Source organism: Chiloscyllium plagiosum, unplaced genomic scaffold, assembly GCF_037043375.1.
Source record: "Chiloscyllium plagiosum isolate Xiang-an unplaced genomic scaffold, Cpla_swu_hap1 HiC_scaffold_12, whole genome shotgun sequence".
Taxonomy (NCBI): Eukaryota; Metazoa; Chordata; class Chondrichthyes; order Orectolobiformes; family Hemiscylliidae; genus Chiloscyllium; species Chiloscyllium plagiosum.
The window spans coordinates 55,859,912-55,887,463 of record NW_028270150.1 but is presented as its reverse complement, the minus strand read 5'-3'; the positions used below and the strand labels follow the sequence as shown (position 1 = coordinate 55,887,463).

General features: G+C 40.9%; 1 protein-coding gene across 4 annotated transcripts in view; it reads left to right on the top strand.

Moving 5' to 3' along the window:
• LOC122555131 (cyclic AMP receptor-like protein A) overlaps positions 1-27,552 on the top strand; it is a 214,513-nt gene that overhangs the window by 54,173 nt on the left and 132,788 nt on the right. For all 4 annotated transcript variants that reach the window (XM_043700836.2, XM_043700837.2, XM_087992845.1 and 1 more), the window contains 3 exons: positions 11,907-11,963; positions 15,701-15,761; positions 24,070-24,157. In XM_043700836.2, coding sequence (XP_043556771.1) covers positions 11,907-11,963; positions 15,701-15,761; positions 24,070-24,157 — 206 coding nt within the window. The remainder of the gene's footprint in view (positions 1-11,906; positions 11,964-15,700; positions 15,762-24,069; positions 24,158-27,552) is intronic.

The following is a 27,552-nucleotide window of genomic DNA, read 5'->3' as shown; positions in this document are numbered from 1 at the left end:
TTACATTCCTCTTGTAATAAAGGATGTTGTTCAAATAACCTTGATTATTTGCTGTACCTGTATACTAACTTTATTTGATTCGTGCACTAGATCATCCAATCCCTTTGCATCTCAGAATTCTGCAGTTGTTCTCTGTGTAAATAATACTCCTTTTGTTAGTTTTCCTGCCAAAGTCACAAACGTCACATATTATAATGTTATCTTCTATCCAGGAAATTTTGACCCACTGACACAACATATCCCCTGCATCCCCTTTGCAACATGCTGTCCTACCCATCTTGGTAGGATCTCAATGCAGGTGTCACTTGCAAGATTACCGCCCATGTCGTTGCTCTCCTGACCTAAGTTATTGACGTAAATTGTAAGAAGCTGAAGGCCCAGCACAGATTCCTGTGGGACTCCACGCATTGCATCCTGCCAACGAGAAGATCACCAGTTTATGCATATACTTTGTTTTCTTCCAGCCAACCAATCTTCTGTCTGTGCTGATATAACAAGCAATGCACAATAAACTCTCACTTTGACAAATTGCCATATCAAATGTTATTGTGCAAATGCTTTCAGGAAATCCAAGTAGCATTAAAGTGACTTGCAAGATCCCAATCTCTGCATTAAAGGCTTTGAGGATTATAGTTATGTCTCCTCTAAGGTAGCTAGTAGAGTCATAGAGATGTACAGTACGGAAGCAGACTGTTCGGGCCAACTTGTCGATGCTGACCAGGTATCCTAACCTAATCCAGGCCCATTTACCAGTACTTGGCCCATATACCTCTTAAACTATTCCAATTCATTTACCCATCCAGATGCCTTTTAAATGGTGTAATTGTATCAGCCTTCACCACTCCCTCTGGCAGCTCATTCCATACATGTACTAATCTCTGTGTGAAAACGTTTCCCCTTAGGTCCCTTTTAAATTGTTCCCCTCTCACCTTAAACCCATGCCCTCTAATTCTGAACTCCCCCACCCCACGGAAAAAGACCTTGTCTATTTATCCTGTCCATGCCCCTCATGATTTTATAAACCTCTATAAGGTCACCCCTCACCCTCCGACGCTCCAGGGAAAACAACCCCAGCCTATTCAGCATCTCCCCATAGCTCAAACCCTCCAACCCTGGCAACATCCTTGTAAATTGTTTTTGAACCCTTTCAAGTTTTGCAACATCTTTCCGATAGGGAATCCAGAATTGCACACAATATTGCAAAAGTGGCCTAACCAATGTCCTGTACAGCTGCAATATGACTTTACAACAGACATTTGGAAAATATTTTCTTACAAATGTGAGAGGGTGAGATTAGTTTGTGAAAAATATAGCCTAAAATGGACTTGTGACAAATTGGCAGCTAATTTCACACCATGGGAATTTTTGTTTCCCACTGAATTTTAATTTCACACCAAATAAAATTGAAATTAATCTCCAAAAGAGTTTGAAATATTGTTCTGTAGAAAGAAGACCAGGTGAGTGAACATTTGGCTGTTTGTTCATTTTGCGATTTGTGCAGCTGGCTGGGTTCAATTTAATTCCCCTTATGTCCATATAGTTTAATTGAGAATGGTTTACACAAACGTCAGGAGAGCACTTTCAATCAAAGGGTGGGAATTGGGACTCTTACCGGCCCCTCACTCCCTTTCTCCTGTTGTGTGTTGCACAGAACCCTTCTTCAAGTCCGTCAGGAATGAAGAGGTGGCTCAGTGGTTAGCACTGCTGCCTCACAACACAAGGGACCTGGGTTCACTTTCACTTTCAGGGCAACTGTCTGTGTGGAGTTTGAAATTCTCCCATGTCTGTGTGGGTTTCCTCCGGATGCTCTGGTTTCCTCCCACAGTCCAGCGATGTGCAGGTTAGGTGGACTGGCCATGCTAAATTCTCCATCGTGTCCAGGGATGCGTGGGTCTGGATGAGATGCTCTTCGGCAAGTCAGTGTGGACTCATTGGGCCTTGAATGGCCTCTTCCACACCGTAGGGATTCTGTGAAGAAAAATAAAAAGGGTAATACCGCACGTAGTTTGGTCAGAGTCTCCTTGTACATGGACAATCTTCTGCTCAGTATGCAATCTGATAAGCATCTGTGACCATTTTGAATGGGTCTCGAGATCCAAAGTAAATCATGGCAAGCATGAGGCCATGCTCTTAGAGAGCTGGCTTTTCTGATCCTTTTAGACTTCACTGTCAGGTCAGATTACCCGTAGGTCCTGGGGATATTGTGTGGAGGGTCAGGGCATGCACTGAAACTGGCATTTTTGCAAGAGGTAGGGTGGGAAGAGGTGTAATCCAGGTAGCTGGGGGTGTTGGTGGGTTTGTAAAAAATGTCAGTGTCAAGTCGGTCGTCATTAATGGAGATGGAGAGGTCCAGGAAGGGGAGGGAGGTATCAGAGATGGTCCAGGTAAATTTAAGGTCAGGGTGGAATGTGTTGGTGAAGTTGATGAATTTTACTTGCACATCCACTAATACCATTTATTGTATCCGTTGCTCCCGATGCAGTCTCCTCTACATTGGGGAGACTGGGCGCCTTCTAGCAGAGCGCTTTAGGGAACATCTCCGCACCCGCACCAATCAACCACACCACCCCGTGGCCCAACATTTCAACTCCCCCTCCCACTCTGCCGAGGACATGGAGGTCCTGGGCCTCCTTCACCGCTGCTCCCACACCACCAGACGCCTGGAGGAAGAACGCCTCATCTTCTGCCTCGGAACACTTCAACCCCAGGGCATCAATGTGGACTTCAACAGTTTCCTCATTTCCCCTTCCCCCACCTCAACCTAGTTCTAAACTTCCAGCTCAGCACTGTCCCCATGACTTGTTCGGGCTTGTCCTACCTGCCTATCTCCTTTTCCACCTATCCACTCCACCCTCTCCTCCCTGACCTATCACCTTCATCCCCTCCCCCACTCACCCATTGTACACTATGCTACTTTCTCCCCACCCCCACCCTCCTCTAGCTTATCTCTCCACACTCCAGGCCGACTGCCTTTCTTCCTGATGAAGGCTTTTGCCCAAAACGTCGATTTAGAAGCTCCTTGGAAGCTGCCTGAACCGCTGTGCTCTTCCAGCACCACTAATCCAGAATCTGGTTTCCAGCATCTGCAGTCATTGTTTTTACCCTATTTAAAGATTTGTGCTTTGTGAGCATCAAGAGCATTGAAATTGTAATGAGATACCTCAGGGTGGAACATGGTCCAGGAAGAAAGATTTATTTCTGGTGCACTTTCTAAAGTCGTCCATTTAAAAGGTTTTTCCTTTGTGCGATATGCCTAACACGCAATATATATTGTAAGTTATTAAGACTATTATAATTGTGTTGAGACACCTAAGAATGCAACATGATGAATGAAGACAAGTTGAGTTTTGTTATAAAATCTGTAATTTTCACATGAGAATTGTTTGCATTGTACTTTTACAAATTTTGTGAATAAAGTGATAATTTTGAAAAAAAAGGTTACATTGGAATTTAGTTACAGCAAGTAGCCAGTTGAAAGTGGAGGTCAAGTAACAAAATACTGCACATGCTAGAAATCTAAATTTAAACAGATGTTGCTCGAAATGTTTAGCAGGTTAGGCAGCAGCTGAGAAGATAGAGGTCAGTGGTGTTGGTAATGATTTGGTTGAATAACCTTTTGTCATTGCAATTATTCTTAATGTTTACTGTCGTATTGAGTGGTAGTGCTCAGGGAACATTGGTGCTTTAAACAGCTGATCAATCGATTGCTTAAATGTTCCACTTTTTTATGTCATAGTCATAGAAATGTACAGCACGAAAATAGACCCTTCAATCCAACTCGTCCAAACTGATCAGATATCGTAACCTAATTTTGTCCCATTTGCCAGCACTTGGCCCATATCCCTCTTAGTCGCTTATTATTTGAATGGTAAAAAGTTTGCGGCATGCTCCTATGCAGAGGGACCTGGGTGTACTTGTGCATGAATCACAGAAGGTTGGTCTGCAGGTACAACTAGTAATTAGGAAAGCAAATGAAATTTGTCCTTCATTGCTAAAGGGATTGAGCTTAAAAGCAGGGAGGTTATGTTGCGGCTGTACTAGGTGCTGGTGAGGCCACACCTAGAGTACTGCATGCAGTTTTGCTCTCCCTACTTGAGAAAGGATGCACTGGCACAGGAGGGCGTGCAGAGGAGGTCCACTGGGTTGATTCCAGAGTTGAGGGGGTTGGCTTATCAGGAGAGACTGAGTAGATTGGGATTATATTCACTGAAATTCATAAGAATGAGGGGGGATATTATACAAAATGTATAAAATTATGAAGGGAATAGATAAGATAGAAGTAGAGAGGATGTTTCCACTGGCAGGTGAAGCCAGGACAAGAGGGCATAGCCTCAAGGTTAAAGGGAACTGATTTAGGACTGAATTGAGCAGTGCTTAGTGATTTGTTTTTGTTTCAGTCATTTCCAGCCCACAACCAGCACTTTTGTCAGCGGAATGCTACTCAGTGCTTATTTGGTGCAGCTCAGTGCCAGCTTTGGCTTGAAATTAAATGGGCTAGAGAAACACAGTACAGTCGGAAGGAAGGATTACGCAGTTAATTGATTCGCTGTTCACATCTCAGCTGTTTAAAAGGCCAGTGACCAGCACTATTCATTTCTGCTCTGATAATTTCTCAAATACAAAACTGATCTGTACAGTTGATAAAAATTGTTGAATTAATTAATATTGAGCAATATAGAGGATTGGTATTTGCAAGAGGTGATTTCAAATGCACTACTCCACGAAATGGTGCAAAGGAGATTCATTGGAAAGATAACAAGGTGAGTGGCTTCAGTTATGAAAAGGCTGTACTGCATAGCTCTCCTTAGAGGAGAGAGATTTAGGAATTTTTGATGGAGGTATAGTTATTGAGAATTACGGAATGTTTTACAGAATCAGAATCCTACAGCACAGAAACAGACTCATCAGTCCAACTCGTCTGTGCCGACCAGACATCGCAATCTGACCTAGTCCCATTTGCCAGCACTTGACCAATATCCCTCTTAACCCTTCCTATTCATGTACCCATCCAGATGCCTTTTAAATGGAACTTAATATCATTTCTGAAAAATAGTCACACTATTGACCATCAAAAAGGCCCTTTATACCCAAACAAAAAAATGTACAATTAAGTACAATCATCAGTGATTTTAATTACCCTAGAACAGGATTTAACTACACCAACCATATATTTTAATACCTGGCTGTTCAGTTGAACTCCAATTCAGTTTTGAAAAATATAGTCTGCATGCACTGTCTGTTATGAAACTCATTTCCTATGCCAGAGAAAAAAAGTCTGCATACTCTATGATTGGCAGGAATAAGATCCAGTTAATGCAAATGTAAATGTAAATTTAAAAACAAATTAATTTTTTAATTTAAAAGGGCTAAATGGAGTTTGTTCATGATGAAAAAAGTGTGATGTCCTGATAGAATAAATTGGGAGAAAAGCTTCCATGAGAAGAAAAGTGAATAATCAGAGAATGCAGGCTCAAAATGTGAGATTTTGTTCTTCAAAGGAAGCTGCTGTGATCTCGAATACACTACCAGGATGTGTGGTAGAATCAGACATCTACTTAAAAGGTGAAAATAACAAAGCTATTCATGGGGAAAGTAACCATTTAGATTGGAATCATAGAATCATACAATACAGGATAGGCACTTCGCCCATTGAGTCCACACTGCCAATAATTCACTACTGCCTACACAAGTTTCACTTTCCCGCAGTACACTTCATGCTCTTTGAAAGAAGTGGCATAAGAACAGTTGGACAGTCAAGTCAAAGAGTCCAACTCGTCTGTGCTGACCAGATATCCTAAATTAATCTAGTCCCATTTGTCAGCCCTTGGTCCATATCCCTCTATTCATATAGCCATCCAGATGCCTTTTACATGTTGTAGTTGTACCAACCTCCACCACTTCCTCTAGCAGCTCATTTGATACATGTACCACCCTTTGCGTGAAAATGTTGCCCCTTAGGTCCCTTATAAATCATTCCCCTCTCACCCTAAACCTCTGCCCTCTAGTTCTGGATCCTCTAAACCAGGGAAAAGACTTTGTCTATTTACCCTATCCATGCTCCTCATAATTTTGTAAACCTCTACAAAGTCTCCTCTCAGCCTCCGATGCTCCAGGGAGCAGCCCCAGCCTATTCAGCCTCTCCCTGTAGCTCAAATCCTGCAACCCTGGCAACATCCTTGTAAATCTTTTTTGAATCTTTTCAATTTTCATAATCTCTTTCCTATAGCAGGGAGATCAGAATTGCGCACAATATTCTAAATGTGGCCAACCAATGTCCTGTACAGCTGCAACATGACCTCCCAACTCCTATACTCAATACTCTGACCAATAAAGGAAAGCATCCCAAACGCCGCCTTCACTATCCTATCTACCTGCGACTCCACTTTCAAGGAATTATGAACCTGTACTCCAAGATCTCTTTGTTCAGCAACATTCCCCAGGACCCCACCATTAAGTGTATAAGTTCTGCCCTAATTTGCCTTTTCAAAATGCAGCACCTCATATTTATCTAAATTAAACTCCATCTGCCACTCCTTGGTCCATTGGCCCATCTGACCAAGGTCCTGTTGTATGCTGAGGTAACCTTCTATGATGTCCACTACAGAGCTAATATTGGTGTCATCTGCAAATTTACTAATTATACCTCCTATGTTCACATCAAAATCATTTATAGAAATGACGAAAAGCAGTGGACCCAGCACCGATCCTTGTGGCACTCTACTGGTCACAGGCCTCCAGTCTGAAAAACAACCCTCCACCACCACCCTCTGTCTTCTACCTTTGAGCCAGTCTGTATCCAAATGGCTAGTTCTCCCTGTATTCCATGTGATCTAACCTTGCTAACCAGTCTCCCATGAGGAACCTTGTCAAATGTTTTACTAAAATCCATACAGATTACATTCACTACTCTGCCCTCATCAATCCTCTTTGTTACTTCTTCAAAAAACACAATCAAGTTGTGAGATATGATTTCCCACGCACAAAGCCATATTGACTATCCCTAATCAGTCCTTGCCTTTCCAAATACATGTAAATCCTGTCCTTCAGGATTCCTTCCAACAGCTTGCCTACCACTGATGTCAATCTCACCGCTCTACAGTTCTCTGGCTTGTCCTTACCACCTTTCTGAAATAGTGACACCACATTAGCCAACCTTCAGTCTTCCGGCACATCACCTGTGACTATCAATGATTCACACATATCTCAGCAAGGGGCCCAGCAACCACTTCCCTAGCTTACCCCAGAGTACTGGGGTACGCCTGATCAGGCCTTGGGGATTTATTCACCTTTATGTGTTTTAAGACATCCAGCATCATCTCCTCAATAATATGGATTTCAAGATGTCGCCATCAATTTCTCCACATTCTGTATCTTCCATGTCCTTTTCCACAGTCAACACTGATGCAAAATACTCGTTCAGCATCTTTCCCCATCTCCTGCCATTTCACATATAGGCTGCCTTGCTGATCTTTGAGGGGTCTTATTATCTCCTTAGTCACCCTTTTGTCCTTAATGTATTTATAAAATCTCTTTGGATTCTCCTTAACCTTATTTGCCAAAGCTATCTCGTGTTCCTTTTTTGCCCTCCTCATTTCTCTCTTAAGTGTACTCCTACTGCCTTTATACTTTTCTAGGGATTCATTCAATCTCTCCTGTCTGTACCTGACATAGCTGAAAATATGTTGTTGGAAAAGCGAAGCAGGTCAGGCAGCATCCAAGGAGCAGGAGAATCGACGTTTCGGGTACGAGCCCTTCTTCAGGAACCTGAAGAAGGGCTCGTGCCCGAAACGTCGATTCTCCTACTCCTTGGATGCTGCCTGACCTGCTGCGCTTTTCCAGCAACACATTTTCAGCTCTGATCTCCAGCATCTGCAGACCTCACTTTCTCCTATACCTGACATATGCTTCCTTTTTTTTCTTTCACCAACAGTTCAATTTTTCTTGTCATCCAGCATTCCCTACAACTACCAGCCTTGACTTTCACTCTAACGGGAACATTCTGTCTCTGGACTCTCATTATCTCATTTATTAAGGCATGCCATTTTCCAACCGTCCCTTTCTCTGCAAACATCAGCTTCCAATCGACTTTTGAAAGCTCTGTCTAAAACCATCAAAATTGGCCTTCCGCCAATTTAGAACTTTAATTTTTAGACCTTGTCTGTCCTTTTCCATCACTATTTTAAAAATAATAGAATTACGGTCGCTGGCCCCAAAGAGCTCCCCCACTGACATTCAGTCACTTGCTCTGCTTTATTTCCCAAGTTTTGCACCTTCCCTCGTCGGTACATACTGAATCAGAAAATTTTCTTGTCCACTCTTAACAATTTCCTCTCCATCTAAACCCTTAACATTGTGGTAGTCCCAGTCTATGTTTGGAAAGTTAAAATCCTCTGACATTACAGCCCTATTATTCTTACAAATAACTGAGATCTCCTTACAAATGTCCCGCTGACTATTAGGGGTCTATAGTACAGTCCGAATAAAGTAATCATCCTTTTCTTATTTCTCAGTTCCACCCAAATAACGTCCCTGGCTGTATTCCCAGGAATATCTTCCCTAAGTATAGCAATAATGTTATTACTTACCAAAAACCCCACTCTCCCTCCTCTCTTTCCCTCCTTTCCATCCTTCCTATAACATTTGTATCCTGGAACATGAAGTGCCAGTCCTGTCCATCCCTGAGCCACACCTCTATAATTGCTATGATATCCCAGTACCATGTTCCCAACCATGCCCTGAGCTCACTGGCCTTTGCTGTTAGGCCTCTTGTATTAAAATAAATGCAATTTAATTTATTTTGTTCTCTGTTTTGTTTCTGCCTACCATGGCTGGTTGACTTGTTTCTTTTCCCAACTGTACCAGTCTCAGACTGATCTGTTTCCTCACTGTCTCTTTTTGTATGGTCATAAAACTAGTTTTCTTCTAATAAATAACAAATCATTTTAAGTCTGAGGAATTCTACAACAGGATTCTGGGTAATCCAAAATAGAGGACGGGAAAAAATTGTAGCTGTAAGAGCTACCCCTTTTTATTTTTGAGGCATATTAGGTTGTGGAGGTGATTTCCTCAAATTCCAGGATCAGTAATTACTGTTTTATCTGCTGATTCATTGTTTTGGAACTTTGGGAAAAAAGATTAAAACAATGGCACTTTACAAAGGAGGAAGAGAACAAAGGTAGAGACCACATGGTCAGAAAAAGAAACCTACACTGCTCTCTGACACAGCAGTGAATCTGCACAGCTACTGCCTTTGTGTTTGAGTTCAAGTATTTCTGGACATCTGAGTGCGTCTAAGAAAAAATTATCCAACAGTGAAATTCACAGCTGACCTTGGAAGAACCTGTCTGGGAGAGCTCACAGCACAGGAGCAGATAAGTGCATGGTTTTTAAGTGTAACCTTGCAGTCTTTTTTAACAGTGGGTAGAGTGGGTTCTTTCTGGTTATATACATTATTGAGATTTGTCTCTTGATTAAAATGTAAAAATAAAAAACATAGGTACTAAGTTAGGCTGAACTGGTGTTTTTTTATAGAGCAGTAAGACTGTGCTATTTTCTGTAGATTGTTAAGATGCAAAGATGGTCTTTAATAGAGTGATGTGCTCTTCCTGTCAGATGTGGGAGGTTAAGGAGAATTTCCATGTTACTGATGGTTATGTCCGCAGTAAGTGTGTGGTTGCGAATCCTATCAGATTGCGTGGATCAGTTTGGGCAGCAGTTAGGGGCAATGAGGAATTTACAGGAGCTAGGGGGTGTAATGGATGGCAGTTATAGGAAGGAAAGAAAACCATACATACTGTCAGGTAGATAGGTTATCTCCAAAAAAAGTAGGAGAGGTAGGCAGGAGTCTCCTGTGGCTATCCCCATCTCAAACAAGTATGTTGATTTGGAAAATGTAGGGGGTAATGGACTGTCAGGAGATGTAGCACAAACAGCCAGGTTTCTCGCACTGACACTGGTTCTAATGTAATGAGGGAGATGTCAGGTTCCAGGTAGTCGATATGACAGGGGCCTCTCTAGTCAGAGGAACAGACAGATGTTTCTGCAGTTGACAGCAAGAAATCAGAATGGTCTATTGCCTCCCTGGTGCCAGGATAAATGATATCTCTGATAGAATGCAGAGTATTCTCAAAGGGGAGAGGGACCAGCAGGAGGCCATTGTACACATTGGAACAAACGAAATAGAAAGGGTAAAGGATGACCTTCTGAAGGGAAACAATAGGAAGTTAGTCAGGAATTTAAAAAGGAGGTCCTCGAGGGCAGTAATATCTGAATTACTCCCAATGCTACAAGCTAGTGAGAGGAAATGAATGCGTGGCTGAGGAGCTGGTGCAGGAGAGAAGAGTTCGTATTTTTGGATCATAAAGTGCTAATATGTAGAGTCTGTGTGATTTCTATGTATATGGAGTTACATTAATGGGATTCAGAAATATCATTGCACATGTTGTGAAAATGGGAAGTTTTGTTTGTAACATGCATTAATCAATTCTGTTAGATTTCTAGTTGAAACACAATCGTACCATACTCTATCAATATATAATGTATTTTCCAAGTGATCAATAATGCCTTAACATGGTAGGTTGGTTATTCCTGATCTCAAGCTATGCATGTTAATTAAATTCTGTTTCTAATGGAGCAATGTTTGTGGAAAATCCCAGAAATATTGACCCATGGGAAATTGCCTTAGGATTGCTTCTTTAGCTAAAACGTAGGGTCTGGATCACATCAGAACTAAACCATAATGGTTTATGGTTAATCATGGTTTGGTCATACAGAACCAGTCCTTTTTTTTAGCTATACACAACAGTCAAATCTTGCATTCATCAGAACAATTGACAAGAATGTCAAAGCCTGGCTTTGACATTCTGTGTGCTATGGCTGAATTGTTATCAGTCATTACCTCACTCATGTAAAATATTGTTCCCCTTTACATTAGTATTCTTATCAATTGATGAGTACAAGATGAAATGATTTAACAAAATGTGCCTTTTTCAGCAATAAATCATATTCGTCGATTTGGTCCTGTTTATAGCTAGTAGCTGTACTATGCTTTAGTTGGAAACGGGCTGACTTTGAGGCATGTTTGATTGTGTGAATATAAAATATTGCATTTCCTCTTGCCTTGACAAAAGAAATCCCAAATATCATTAGGAGGGAGAAAAGCAGCCAAATGACTTTTAATGTAATTTATACTGTGTTCAGAAAGCAGTTGGGTAGAGAATAATGAATAGTGATTGCAATGTAGTAATGCAATCAGAGATACTTAGATGATGTCATCAACCAACAGAACTAAGAGTGAGTAATTTCTAACCATTATCTGAACTCTCAGCATTAGATTGCTACATTGAACCACTCCAGGGTTTCATTCATTATCAACTGTTGATTTTGTTGAGAATCTTGGGCTGCTTTTTATGTCGGTCAGGTGGTATGGAGAGTGTACGTATCTAATTTGAATTCTGTTGAACTAGTCAGCATTTCAATGTTCAGCTAATCAAAATAAAGTGGGCAAGAACAAGGTTTGGTTGCATCTCCTGTCCAGCTTTCGTGTGTATTAGGGGGTCGGGTGGGGAGTGGGGTTGGGGCTGGGGCGGCTGGTGTGGAGTTACAGCCTGTGTGTGTAATTGAGAAGAGAATTTATTGTGATATGTTGCCGCTGGTCGTGCAAGACTTCCCAACACAAAATGGGCATTTTCTTTTCACATTGGATGCATACTAAATGGAAAAAAAAGCTCTAGAAAATCCCTGGGAATCATTGTGACATGTTTTAAGGATGTATAAAACTTGCTTCAGCAGGTGCAGCGCGAAAGGGATTTCTAGCATCAGTTGACTTTAGAAAGAATTAAAGGAAGACTCTAATAGTTTAATGGGATAATGCATTCCCTAATGTTCTGGTCTGTCTCTCCCAACAGAAGATGATCTTGAGCCTTACTGTGGCTGCATTGTTTGACAGTATTGCCTATCTCATGGTAAGTGGGTGAAAACACACAGATCACACACGTTTGTTAGATTGTATTTAGTCTAAAATTTTTTGAATTCATAGTTCTATAATTAAATGTTTTTGTTCTCGTGCATTATGACAAAATCAGTTGCATGACCACTTGCTTACTTCCCATTGTACATTTTACAGAAACATGTAAGTAATGTTTTAGTATTGTATCCTTTAACTGTATTCTTTAAACCAAAATTACTTAATATAAATGATCGCTGCTGACCTAATTCTGGTTAATAATACTAGAAGGTAACTTAGATCAATGTAAGAGGCATAACAGGTCAGGCAGATGAACTCAGGGCATGGTTGGGAACATGGGACTGGAATAGAATTTAGAATTAGATTTCCTACAGTGTGGAAACAGGCCCTTCGGCCCAACAAGTTCACACTGACCCCTCGAAGAGCAACCCACCCAGACCCATTCCCCTACCCTATATTTACCCCTGGCTAATGCACCCAACCTACACATCCTTGAACACTATGGGCAATTTAGCTTGGCCAGTTCACCTAACCTGCACATCTTTGGATTATGGGAGGAAACCGGAGCACCTGGAGGAAATCTCTGCAGACACGGGGAGAATGTGCAAACTTCACACAGGCAGTCACCTGAGGCTGGAATTGAACCTGGGTCCCTGGCACTGTGAGGCAGCAATGCTAGCTACTTAGCCATTGTGCCACCCTAATCAATTCAGAAACATGGCTCAGGGATGGACAAGACTGGCAGTTTAATGTTCCAGGGTATAGATGCTATAGAAAGGAGGGCAAGAGAGGAGGGGGAGTGACGTTTTTGATTAGGATTGACATTATGACTGTACTGAGGGAAGATATTTCTGGGAGTATGTCCACAGAAATTATTTGGGTGGAACTGAGAAATAAGAAAGGGATGATCAACTAATTGGGATTGTACTATAGCCGCCCAATAATCAGTGGGAAATTGAGAAGCAAATTTGTAAGGAGCTCTCAGTTATCTGTACGAATAATAGGGTGGTAATGGTAGGGGATTTTAACTTTCCAAACATAGACTGGGACTGCCCGAGTGTTAAGGGCTTGGATGGAGAGGAATTTCTTAAGTGCATACAAGAAAATTGTCTGATTCAGTATGTGGATGTACCTTCTCGAGAAGGAGCAAAGTCAGACCTACTCTTGGGAAATAAAGCAGGGCAGGTGACTGAAGTGTCAGTGGGGGAACACGTTGGAGCAAGTGACCATAATTCTATTAGTTTCAAAACAGTGGTGGTAATGAAGAGACCAGATCTAAAAGTTTAGGCAAGAACTTTCAACAGTTGATTGGGTGCGGATTTTCGTAGGTAAAGGGACGGCTGGAAAATGGCGAGCCTTCAAAAATGAGATAACAAGAGTCCAGAGACACTATGTTCTTGTTAGAGTGAAGGGTAAGACTGGCAGATGTAGGGAATGTTGGATAACTAGAAAAATTGAAGTTTTAGTGAAGATAAAGAAAGAAGCATATGTCAGGTACAGACAACAAAGATCAAGTGAATCCTTAGAAGAGTATAAGGGCAGTAGGAGTACAGTCAAGAGAGACATCGGGAGGGCAACAAGGGGACATGAGATAGCTTTGGCAAATAGGGTTAAGGAGAATCCAAAAGGATTCTCCAAATACATTAAGGACAAAAGGGTAATGAGGGAGAGAATAGCGACACTTAAAAATCAACAAGGCTGCCTGTGTATGGAACCGCAGGAGATACTAAATTAATATTTTGCGTCAGTGTTTACTGTGAAGAAGGTTATGGAAGCTAGAGAACATGGGGAATTAAATAACAACATCTTGAGAAATGTTCATATTAGAGAGGCAGAAGTGCGGGATGTCTTACAACGTAAAGGTGGATAAATCCCCAGGATCTGATCAGGCATACCCTAGAACTCTGTGGGAAGCTGGGAAGTGATTGCAGGGCTGCTTGTTGAGATATTTGTATCATCGATAGTCACAGGTGAGGTGCCGGAAGACTGAAGGTTGGCTAAAATGGTGCCACTGTTTAAGGAAAGTGGTAAGGAAAAGCCAGGGAACTATAGACCGGTGAGCCTGACCTCAGTGGTGGGCAAGTTGTTGGAGGGAATCTTGAGGAACAGGATTTACATGCATTTGGAAAGGCAAGGACTGATTAGGGATTGTCAACATGACTTTGTACATGGGAAATTGTGTCTCACTGACTTAATTGGGTTTTTTGAAGAAGTAACAAAGAGAATTGATGAAGACAGAGCAGTGGAGGTGATCTATATGGACTTCAGTAAGGCACTTGACAAAGTTCCACATGGTAGACTGGTTAGCAAGGTTGGATCATGTGGAATACAGGAAGCTATTTGAATACAGAACTGGCTCGAAGGTAGGAGACCGAGGGTGGTGGTGGAGGATTGCTTTTCAGACTGGAGTCCTGTGATCAGCGGTGTGCTACAAGGATCAGTGCTGGGTCCACTGTTTTTTGTCAGTTATATAAATGATTTGGATGTGAACCATAGGAGGTATAGTTGATAAATTTGCAGATGACACCAATATTAGCAGTGTAGTGGATAACAAAGAAGGTTACCTCTGAGTACAGATGGACTGGTGGGCCAAGGAATGGCAGGTGGAGTTTAATTTAAATAAATGTGAGGTGCTGCATTTTGGAAAGGCAAATCAGGGCAGAACTTATATACCTTAAAGGTAAGGTCCTGGGGAGTGTTGCTGAACAAAACTACTTTGGAGCACAGGTTCATAATTCCTTGAAAATGGAGTCGCAGGTAGGCAGGATAGTGAAGAAGGCGTTTGACTTGCTTGTCTTTACTGATCAGTGCATTGAGTATATGAGTTGGGATGTCACGTGGTGACTTTACAGGACATTGTTTAGGACCCTATTGAATACTGTGTTAAAATCTGGTCTCTCTGCTATAGGAAGGATGTTGCGAAACTTGAAAGGGGAGCATGAGGGGCTGAGGGATGACCTTATTGAAGTTTTATAAAATTACAAGGGGTATGGATGGGGTGAATAGCCAAGGTCTTTTCCTCAAGGTAGTGGACTCCATAACTAGAGGGCATAGGGGTTTAAGGTGAGAGGTGAAAGATTTTAAAAGAGACCTAAGGGGCAACATTTCCACGCAGAGGATGGTGCATATATGGAATAAGCTGCCAGTGGAAGTGCTGGAGGCTGATATAATTACAGCATTTAAAACGCATTTTGATGGATATATGGATAGGAAGGGTTTAAAGGGATATGGGCCAAATGCTGGCAAATGGGACTAGATTAATTTATGATAGTTAGTCGGTGCAGATATGTTGGAATGAAGAGTCTGTTTCCTTCATTCTGTATTGGATTCTGTAACCAATCCTAAACTACTATATGTAAAAACTGTTTGGAGGCTTCATATTATGACAAACCCTCATTAATCCCAAATATTTTTGTTGCAATTGTAATCATTTTAAATAGTTTATTTGTCAAAGTTCTTGAGAAGATTTGTCAAACTTAGTAAAATACAATTTTTTTTGCCAAACAGAAAACCTGTCCTTTAGGAGTGTTTATTTTGCAGCATAGAAATATTGTTGAAGGTTTTAGAAGCATTAATATACAGTTTTCTTAGTCTTAATGTGTGGATTATTTTTGTTTTAATGCCAGAATAAATATGCAGGTGATGGAAAGTGTAATATTTTAAATAATCAAATTACATATTTTGGAAATTGATTTGACTTCTGCTGAGCGATTTAAAATTTGCCTTTTGTAACAGGGAGAAGTTATCCCAGATGGTGTCCTTTGCAATTTTCAGGCTTGGTGGCTTACGTACTTTGGTGAGTGCTTTGTTTCTTTTTCTGTATAGTAAACCCAAAACACATTATGCTAATTTCTAGGATGATGAATGCTGAACATCAAGCAACACTTGAGTATTTCCTTTCTTTGAAATAAAATTGTCCATTTATGCCACACCGTTCATAACCTTCGGATGTCCCAAGTGAAGTACTTGAAGTCTCATCACTCTTATAGGAAACTGCTAGTTTTGTGAATGTATTCTCCAAGTTTGTTGGAAAGAAGCTGGCAGATGGTACTAGATTGGGTTGGGCTATCTGGTTGGCATGGACAAGTTGGACCGAAGGGTCTGTTTCCATGCTGTACATCTCTAAGAGGCTTTTCAGATTCACCTTGCTTAATGTGTTTATTGAGAAACCTGCCAACGTATTCTGTACTATTGCCTGTCTAGCCTATCGTCATGGGTAATTCACATTCCTATGGTTGCAAGCACAATAAGATTGGCATTATTGGCAATATATAGAGCTCACTCTAAATGTATTCCCTCTGCAAAGGAGGTAGAGCTGAAACAGAGCACATCAAAATAATCTTGCTATAGTAATGGCTACCATGATCGGATCATCTCTCACTGTATATCATAAAAACCCATGAATGGGATTTTGGTCCTGAAAATTACCCAGTGTACCTTGGGATACACTTGAAGATAAAGTGTGTCAAACATTTGAGCAACTGGTGAAGTGAGTTGTTTTGCAGTGCTACTCTGCAGCAGCAACATATTTACCATTAACAGCATGCAGCTCTCAGACGAAAAAAGCATTCTTCCTATCACGCAAATCAATAATGTGCCATATGAATTTCAGTGTCAGGGCAATATGAAGTATGCAGGCCATACATCCCAAAGACTGTTGGATTGTGTAAAACATCTTGTACCTTCAGCTGTTCACAAAAAACAAGGTACTGACAATATTCAACCACATTCCACTCCCTGTCTCAGAAAATTGTTAACAGATGAGCACTCGTGAATGGAGAGTAAGAATGGTCCTTTTAACCTCTTGGCTTTCAATCAATCAACTCTTTAGTCAATGGGCTGAATTAAGTGCCCTCCCATGTAGCACTTTTGGTGTAGGGGGCTTTCAGTCAGGTGAGAGGATGTTGGGTGGACACTGACATCTTCTCCTCTCTGTCTCGATAAGTCAGTGGTTGGAAGGCACAGGAAAGGCCATGCTAAGGCCAAAGTACAAGCCGTTGTTGCTGATATCTTTGATAACTGCATATAAGTGTTACAAAATAAGGGCAAGAAACATTAAATATTCATTAGAAGCTGATATATATTAGCCTGAGCATAACTCCTCATCATGGATGACCATTTGAATATTGGAAATGTATTGAAAGAATAAAATATTTGGCAAAAAAAATCAGTACTTTTAAAAGATTCCCATGGTAAGTTTCACATGAAGCTTAATTTAGAATAGATGCTTTAAAAAAAACACTTTTTAAAAGGTTGAGAATTATCTTGAATAATGTGGAGGCCTAGGTGATAGCACAATAGGCAATGGAAGAATTCAAAGCAAGGATTGGAGTCTAGAATTAGGTTTGAAGGACTGACTTTCAATCAGACACTGCCACTGATCCAACACTGTCCGTAGTGAGAGCTTGAATTCTGGTGAATTGGATTTATTGGGCCAAAGGGTCTCCCCTTGTTCTTAGAATTTCCTAATTTCTTAGGTAACCTATCCTGTGCCAATTAAAAGAAAAACATTTTATATCTGGATAATGACAGTATTAGAATTTCTAATATAAATGTGTACTGTCAAATATCTTGTACTTATGAGTATAAGAATTCCATAATTTCAGGTTTTTATGTTAATGAAATACCTTTTGCACATTTAGAACATGGACTATCTATAATAAAATATATTCTCAGTTGTTATTAGTTGATATTAAAGACAATAGTTCGGAACGTATGCTTGAATTCATTTGGTGTCTTTGTGTTTCCCGGTTTTTGAAGGTGCAGTTCTAATTCTCAATGATCACTTCATTGACTAAATAGTCGCCAGTGTTCTCTAAGCATTTATCCAATTTCCACTTGAATAAGTGATAGACATCATGGCAAAAATAATTGAGACAGTGTGATTTGAGAGTCATCAAATAAAATTTTGTAATGAAATGAATTTAATTGTAACCCCTTCCACACTATGCTATGGAAAAGCTGTAAGCCAATTGTACCTTATAGAAATAGTTACTTTGAACAACTCAAGGTATAAATTCAGTGATTTCATGTTTCCAGCAGGGAACTGCGCTCTTTGGAAATGCCTGACAGAAGATCTGGGCTAAGCTGGAATAAATCTATTAGCTAGCTTTGACCACAGTTCTTAAATGTTGCTGATGTGCCTGTTTCCACCGTCTCCACTGGCACCCTCTGTGTGAAAACTTTTCCCTGCGCTTCTCCTTTAACCTTCCCCTCTCTCATGTTGAGCTAGTATCCTCTTGTAGTTGACCATTCCATCCTGGAAAAAAGCCTCTGGTTGTCCAAGCTATCTATGCCTGTCATAATTTTATAGGCCTCCAACAGGTCACCCCTCAGCCTTTATCTTTCCAGGCAAAACAATCTGAGTTTTGTATTATAAATACAGGATTACTAAATTCACTGTCCAATATGTATGATGCATGTATACTGTTGGCTTTATTGTAACACATGCTGCAGTAGGATGTTGATTTTTTGAACCTGTTGAGCATTTGATCATGTCAAACAGCTGTGTAAAAGCAGTATACGTTTACAAAATAATGCAAGTCACTCCCAACTCCCCATACGAACTCCATTCCTCTAGCCCAGCCCCAAATGGTGGGTTCCAGCTAAACATTTGGGGTCTGAGCTTTGATATAGAGGTGGAGCTCTGACTGTGTGCTACAAGCTGCAAGGTCCTCTTTAAGCCATTGCAGTTGTCTTTCATAGTGAGTACAGCATAACGACCCAATCTTCTACGCCTAGAATTCCGTCCTAAAATGAGAAAGTAGATGCTTTTTATTTAAAAGCCTTGTGGATTAAACATTTTATTTATTTCCCAGGCTGCACTCACTGGTATCTCACTCTCTCCATGCCATCCTCACTGCTCTCACAGGCATTCCAACCCCCTCCGCTCACAATCCCCACTGCCCCCTCACAGGCATCCCTTCACTCTTCCTCTCTCAAGCATCTTCCCCACCTACTGCTTTCACCTGCAGCCCCCTAGCCCTCTCACCCAGCTCTCATAACTCTGAGCTCCCGGCATATTTTGAGCACCGAGATGGGGTCAGCTTGAGAAAACGATTTGGGAAGCAGTCATGCAGTATTTGCTAAATAATGTACTTCAAGTTTTTTTGACAACCATTGCATGCAGCTTTTAGTATAAGATCCTCTGGCAAACTCACAAAGAGGGAAAGATAAAGCATTGTTTTATAAACTTCCAGTCGTCAAAATATATTGACTGCAAGAGTGTGAGCAGTATGCAGTATGTTTATATCCCCTGTCTATATAATATCACCGCAAGTGCATTGAATGTTATATATAATTGTATCATGTACAAGTAAATAATTCAACTTTGGAGAAGGAATTATAAATCTAAAGTTTGGAAAGGTTTTTTTTTCTGTGACACAGTGATCTGAATGAAATTAAAAAAAAAGGACATGACCTCTTGAATCTGGGATCCAGATTTTATTAATTGAATTTAATTTCCACCAGCTGCTATGGTGGGCTATGACCCTGAGTCTCCAAAGCATTAGGTTTGTCCCTCTGGATTAATATCCCAATAACGTTAACATTACATCTTCCTTTGTATTCTACAGAGAATACTTGATGAAGATTAAATTTGAAATGAACAGTTCTGCACTAGGGATTGCTTTCTGAGGATTATTTTCAACCTGTTGGTGATCTGGTGGAGTAGATAGCCTGCCCTGGAGAGAATTCATCTGGTTTTCAGCCTGTTGTTTGAGAATGGGATAAAGTAAAATAAAATCACTTTTTTGTTATCTTTATGCAGGATGCTTTTTACTGCATGGTAACCCTTATTTTAAAAAAAGCACACCTTTGTGTAACAATACCTACAAAGCTACCTTTCTGCTGTGATAGAGTGCTTGCACTTCTTGCAGCCATTATGTTTTATTATCCAGGAGCAGAGCAGCTTTAAAGGTGAACTGAAGACTTTCAGAGCTGCCTGTGCCAAAATAGCTGCTTCTTAATCCTGTGGCGTTGACTGCTAAGTGTAGGAAACAATGAAAATGTACTTAAATGAGCTGTGCGCGTATTTTACCATTTGCAGGCACACTGAGTATTCAGAGCAGTGAACTAGCTATCTCTCTGCATTATCATTACTGGGTTTGTGTGTATTTGTACTGTTCTGAGAAGAAAAGATAGTTTTACTCTGAAAAAGACAGTAATTAAACTTTCTATTTAATAGAATACTGTTAGTAGACCTATTACTCTCATTTAATTTATATTTGCCATCATTTTTATGACCATGTTGAGAAAATACGCCGGTCAATATTAAGGCTGTCCATGAAGCCCTGCACTATTATTCCCCTGTGCTGCTACTGGAAAAGTCAGAAGTCATGTGACAACAGGTTACAGTCCAACAGATTTATTTGAAATCACAGGTTTTGGATCACTGCTCCTTCATCAGGAGAAGTCACTTATAACTTGGTGTCGTGTGATGTCTGACTTTGTCCACCCCAGTACAACATCGACACCTCTACGTCATAGCTACTGAAAAGAGAAATGTCATTGTCGTTGTCTGCCGAGGACCTAAACTGACAATCTGGTCATAACTAGAACAACTTGTATTCACACTGCACCTTAATATAAGAAAATGTCCTGAGGCAGTATAGTACACATATTTGACCCAAGACAGTATAAGAAGTAATGTAAAAGAAAAGATGACGCCATAATGATGAACATATTTTTGTCTAAAAGGTAGACTCTAGGAACTGTCTTCAAGGTGAGAAGTGAAATGGAGGGGTGGAGATGTGCAGGGAGGAAATCATGTAGCCTAGGCAACAGATGACACGGCCAGTGGTGGTGATTAAAGTTGGGAATGCTCAAATGGCAAAACTTAAATATTTTGAGATACCTTGGAGGATTGTGGGGTTTGAGGAGATTACAGGAATGGGGGAGATAAAAATCTGCAGTGATTTGAAAACATCGATCAGAATTTTAAAATGAAGATGTTGCTTTGCCAGGGTCCACAGTATGGGCCATCAGTCATGAGGTGGTAGAGGTGCAAGACTGGGTGTAGGTTTACACAAGGGCAGCAGGGTTATGGATGGTTACATTGGTTAGAGTGTGGGAGGTCAGCCAGGGGTGTATTAAAATGGTTGAGTCTGGATTAAAACAGAGGCAGGGTTTACAACAGGATCTGGACCAGATGGGCCAATGGGCTGAGAAGTGGCAGATGGAGTTTAATTCAGTAAATGCGAGTGCTGCATTTTGGGAAAGCAAATATTAGCAAGACTTATACACTTAATGGTAAGGTCCTAGGGAGTGTTGCTGAACAAAGAGACCTTGGAGTGCAGGTTCATAGCTCCTTGAAAGTGAAGTCGCAGGTAGATAGGATAGTGAGGAAGGCGTTTGGTATGTTTTCCTTTATTGGTCAGAGTATTGAGTAAAGGAGTTGGGAGGTCATGTTGCGGCTGTACAAGACATTGGTTAGGCCACTGTTGGAATATTGCGTGCAGTTCTGGTCTCCTTCCTATCGGAAAGATGTTGTGAAACTTGAAAGGGTTCAGAAAAGATTTACAAGGATGTTGCCAGAGTTGGTGAATTTGAGCTACAGGGAGAGGCTGAACAGACTGGGGCTGTTTTCCCTGGAGCGTCAGAGGCTGAGAGTGACCTTATAGAGGTTTACAAAATTATGAGGGGCATGGATAGGATAAATAGACAAAGTCTTTTCCCTGGCGTCCAGAACTAGAGGGCATAGGTTTAGGGTAAGAGGGGAAAGATATACAAGAGACCTAAGGGGCAACATTTTCTTACAAAGGGTGGTACATGTATGGAATGAGCTGCCGGAGGATGTGGTGGAGGCTGGTGCAATTGCAACATTTAAGAGGTATTTGGATGGGTATATGAATAGGAAGGATTTGGAGGGATATGGGCCGGGTGCTGGCAGATGGGACTAGATTGGGATATCGGCATAGACGGGTTGGACCGAAGGGTCTGTTTCCATGCTGTACATCCCTATGACTCTATGACTCTATTAATGTTTACAGAATATGAGCTAAATTGGGTGATAATGAGGTGGAAACAATGTGATTTTAGGGAGGACACAGACGTTTAAGTGGCAGTTTATCCTGGTAGCAGATATAACACTGAGATTGCAAGCAGTTTGTTTTAGTTTCAGAAAATCAATTGTTGGGGGAGAGATGGAACAGGTAGTGAGGGAAGGAAATTTGCAGTGGAAAGCAAAAGCAATGACTTCCGTCTTCCCACTGTATAATTGGAAGAAGTTTCTGTTGATCCATGACTGGGTATCAGATAAGGAGGCTGATAATTTAGAAACGGTGAGGCAGTTGTTGGTAGAGGCCCTCGGTGTCATATGATGATGCTGTGAGGGGCAGCATGTGGCTGAGAAGTAGGTGTGCTCTCAGCATTGATGCATGAAGGAACACCAGAAGTGATAGTGTGGGAGCAGAAAGGAAAGCCATTTTAAGTGATAATCTGTAGGAGCGTGTGCACAGTCCATTCAGTTGCATGCAAATTTATTTAAGCTTTACCTCAGCAGATGTAGGGAAATCAAATGGAGTGCATTGGAACCTTACTCATTTAGCATCTATTTGGTTTGTCAATATAGAGAAAGTGGCACATTTTACAGCATCAGAAAGGTGGATGTATGTGCTGGTGTCAAAGGAGGATCAAAGGTTGACAAGCAAAACAAATTGTAGTGGTTGTAACATGTACATCTTCAATATAATAGCTGTACTCCTGCAAGTTAGAGTCATGCTCATGAGAGGGACTTTCGAATGGGCAGTTCAGTAGTGTTCTGATAAGGGGTGGGGGAAGCGAAGGTAATTATATGCTTCTGCTTCAGATAAATCCAGATATTACAGGGTCAGAGAGTTATTGGAGCAGTGCAGAAAGAACTCTGCTGAACTCCTATCACAGCTGACTCTGAGGGAATTGCCTGGGCAATTGAAAACTCCAATGGGCTTTCCCCTGCCTCTGAAATCCTTCAGAAAAGCCCCTCAGAATTGGAGAATTCCAAGTTCTGATTTGCTTCTGGAAATTAACATTAAAAACTTGCTCTAACTCCTCAATAAGTATAAACTGAATATCTGATATTCACCATTGTTTACCCCTCTTCCCACCAACACCATCACCCACCCACCAACCCACTACACCCTGCTGACCCCTGATATCCCTGGACCCAACACCTGCCCCCTCTGCCAACCTGACTCTACATACTTGACCCCCAACTTACTACCTTCCCATCAAATCCAACACTTCCCAGGCTGGATTCAAAATCATTCCGCCCACCTACTCCACACCCACCCATTCTTTTCTAATAATCCTGCCCTTTTTCCCACGAGGAATCATACTTCCCCAACATCCCTCATCCACACTCTCCGAGCCCCTGCTCCCATTCTAACCCCTTATGTACCTTATGTTCTTGCTGTCTCACAGTAGCTGTCAAAGTATCTACTGGACATTGGAACTACAGAATTCAGCACTCAGTGCAGTAAAAGGTGGCATGGTTTCTATGGCGGTTTTGTGAGTTTCTGGATCCCTGCACAGGGGACTCCTGTCCAGAAATCCCAAGTGCAAAAGTCATCTAAACATAAGTTGGCATTTTCTAATCTGAAAAAAATGGGCCACTGGACTCTAAATACTAACTCTGCTTTCTCTCCATAGTTGCTGCCATACCTCAGTTTCTCCAGCAATTTCTGTTTTCATTTTCTAACCTGGCTCAGGTTTCCAACCCTGATTGGGACTTTAAAATCATTTTTAAAATTAAACATTCAGGTAACCTTTGTGAAGTATTGTTTGGTAGTAAGAAAGGATGTACACACCTAATGCTGAGTTGGCAGTAACGAAGTAATGGAAGTAATTGTGCCTTGTCAGAACAATCTACAGAAATAATTTTCCAAACTTCAAGTTCCTGTTTAGAAAATAGGTCTGCAAGTTCTATAGAGTGAAAATTCAAATATGTGCTGTGCACAATCTTCCAGCCATTAATTTAAAAGTGCATTTGAATTTTGGATATTTAAAAGATGTGAGAGAGAGACACTATCCCTTGGAATCCTGAAGTTGGAAAAGGATCCTTTTAAATCTGTGTTTTTGTGCAATTTATCTTCTAATAGTAGGCTCCATTTCCTGTTCACATGCAGACTGGTGTTCCCTGGCGTGGGTTTGTTGCATAACCGTCAACCTTTACTTCAACTTGGTGAAAGAAATCAGAACAGATCACTTTGCAGTGTGAGTATTGTTCCAAGTATTGTTCTCTTTTGGACTTTTCTTTGTAGGTTGTTGATTAAAGAACAACGAAACAAACGTTTCTCTGCACTTATCATGGTGCTGTGTATAATATTTATCTAGAATATCTGAAGAGTTATGTGCGCCATTTGGAGACCTCTTGGTTATTTTCTTGCATCTTCTCTTCCAGAGTACTGTGACTAATAACTTCCCATTCAGTTTGATGTCACAATGAGTATTTGTAACACAGTGTTCTTGGCAAGCAGGAAGAACGTGTACAGGGACTGCACCAGTTTCAACTCAACAAAATAGGTGGCACCTATTCTGTGATTCATTTCTCAGCATGATGTCTTGACCAAACATGCCAAGTTTAAATTTAAAGCCTGGCCTTTAACTGTCAATCATCATTAATGCAATCTCCATGATAATGCTTGTACCAATCAGCGCCCACTTGTTAACATACAGTGCTGCCCTCTCATGCAGACAAACGCTGCAACAAAATGTATCTTTTTCCAACAAAATTTGCAAAATCTTATCCTCTGGCTTTTGCATTTATCAGTAACCTGTTTCCTTTCTTTAAAAACAAATTTTAATGTCTAAGTGAACTGAATGCGCAAATAGACTGATGAATCATTAGACAATAAAACTATCTGGTTCTTACTGATTACCCCAAGCCTGAGTTTATTAGCTCTCCTTGCCCTCTTCTTGTTAAAATATCTTCACAAAGTATTCATATTGTTAGTGCAGTAGATAGGAATTCCTCCTTTCTGTATTCTGTTGAGTGCAATAATGTAAGGTGAGTTGGAAGCCCTATTATTCTCAGAGCTACTCTTTGCAGGGTTCAGTTAACATCCCATTCTGAGATTTTTACAGTTTGCAGACCAGAACATTTAATATTTTTGGTTTACCTGACCACCTCAAAAGCTTGAGAATTTTAAGACTGAGATTTGAGTTTTAGTTATGTTCTGGAGCCAAAAGACTGTAATGCAGATTAGAAATCGCTACTATGTATCAACCAAAAGTTCAGAGTTGTATTATCCATTTCAAAATTGAGAACACTCCAAAGTTAAATGCATTTCAGAGAAGAGCTATATAATTTATTGATAAACTTTAATAGATTAAAATGTGTTCAAGACTCTTTGGAATTGTAATAGACCAAATTGCTGTCACCTTAGAGAAATGAGTCCTTTCCTTCTGCACTGAAGAGCTGGTGAGTGACTGTAGCATTAAGAGCCAGGACACCGTATGATCCCAGAGATAGATGTGAACAAGAGCTTAGTTGTGGTTTCAGCTGATGTACTTTATTGTTTAAAATGTGTTCTTCCTGTATTGGATTATTAAATCATTACTATATAGTTAATACTCACTGGAAGAAGATTTTAGTAGCTTATTGAAAAGCAGAATACTGTGGATTCTGGAAGTCTAAAATAAAAGCAGAACATGTTTAAATGTTCAACGGATCTGGCAGCATCTGTGAAGTGAAATAGAGTGAATGTTTCAGATTGTTGAAATTTTTTGACTTAAGTCAACTACTCTTACATCAATCTTGTTGCTGTCTGCACTTAAGAATCAATTATGAAGTAATCCTTTTCTAAATTGGCTCTCATTAAAACACTGCATATATTCTTTCCCCTCCATTATGCCAACCCTAACCCCAATCCCAGTCTTCACCCCACCTCAGTACCCAGTAACCTTGTGGATAAGAACAGCATTAGAAATCAAGCTGTACAGCAAGGTCAGTGATACAGTTCCTACTGGACTCTGCTTGTTAAATGGAGAAGTGACTGAATGCTGTAATTGCATATCAAATCCCTAGGCTGGGGAGACGGAGCTAAAACTCTGCTCCCACCACTATTTATAACTTTTTTTTAGAAAATACAGCTGTAAAAGTTGGGTGACAAGAGTTTGACCTGTCTCTGATAGCTTCCAGAGGCTGTTAACCTGCCAAAGATCACTTGATGGCTTGCACATGAAGAATGCTGACTTGTGAGAGTTACAGGAGGTTTGATACCAGTAGAACCATACCCTCACATAAGCCTGAAGGGGTAGGGAACCATGCTTTAGGCAGTGCAATGTATTTTCACACTTTAGAGTTGCAGTAATATTTTGACAGTTGAATACAGGAAGTCTAAATATGTTTGCTGTTTACGATCAATATTGATGGAGTTGTAAATAGAGATAAGCACCGAAACCATTGGTAAACAATCCATTGCTGATGTTGTAATGGAGGGCTGTATGCAGCCTCTCAAGTGGATGTAATAAGGTGCAAACTACTAAAGTAAAATAGGCAGAAAAGTATTTGGTTCTGAAAATAAACTTGGCATTTAATCTATGTAATGATAATGCTGTCGAGCACCTTGAGATTAAACTTTATATTTTGAAAATGTCATCAGACTGTCTGGGTTTTAATGAAGTATTGTTTAAGCATTATGATTGCTTATGCTTGTGGCCTGTTTAATTGAAATTGCAGAATTATGAGCATTTTAATGCTTAGGGTTTCTGTCCAAGAGGAGCTCCATTGAAACTGACCAGCTCATTTTACGCAGGGCCTTAGCCAGCAAGGATTGAAACTTGCATGTTATTCTTCACCAAAATACCCAAAGAGAAAAGATAGTGTGCTGAAAACACAGTGGGCCTGGCAGCGTTCATGGAAATAGAGCAAGCTAACGTTTCGAGTCTGGATGACTCTTCAACAGAGCTGAAGCTGAAGTTCTGATGAAGAGTCGTCTAGACTCGAAACATTAGCTTGCTGTCTCTCCCTGTGGATGCTGCCTGACCCGCTGTGATCTCCAGCATTTGTTGTTTTCAGTACAGATTCCAGCATCTGCAGTAATATGCTCCAAGGAAAGATAGTGTGATGTGATATGCAAATCCTACCCTGCAGGGGGATGTGACAGAATGTTCTGTAATCAATGCCAAATCCTGCTTCCTGTGTGGAGGAGAGTGTCACTTCTGGTCAGGTTGGATCAGCTTCTGTCAGGCAAATACTCAGTTCTCAACTCCTCACATATACATGACAAATCATGTGGAGGGGTGGACAGGAAATTAACATCCCCACCTTGACCTTATGGTGTTGAAGCTTCTGACATCATATTCCCTCCCAGTCAGGCTCTCGGTGTGAGTATCAGCAGCTAAACTTGCTGGCAATTCCACTCTTCTCCTGTCTGCCTGCCTGCCAACCTTGGCCACTCAGACTTCCAGTCTTGACCAGCCGCCTCAACTGAAGCCCATTGCCCTCCAGGCTGTTTGCTTTGGCCATCCTCTGTGTCCCAAGCAACATAGACTGCTGCCATCTGATCTCAGTCATTATATGGCATAGACTACGGCTTTTAACGAATACGCTCTGACAACTGTCTAAGTGTGCCATGGAAGTTTGTACTAAGGTAAAAAAATCAATG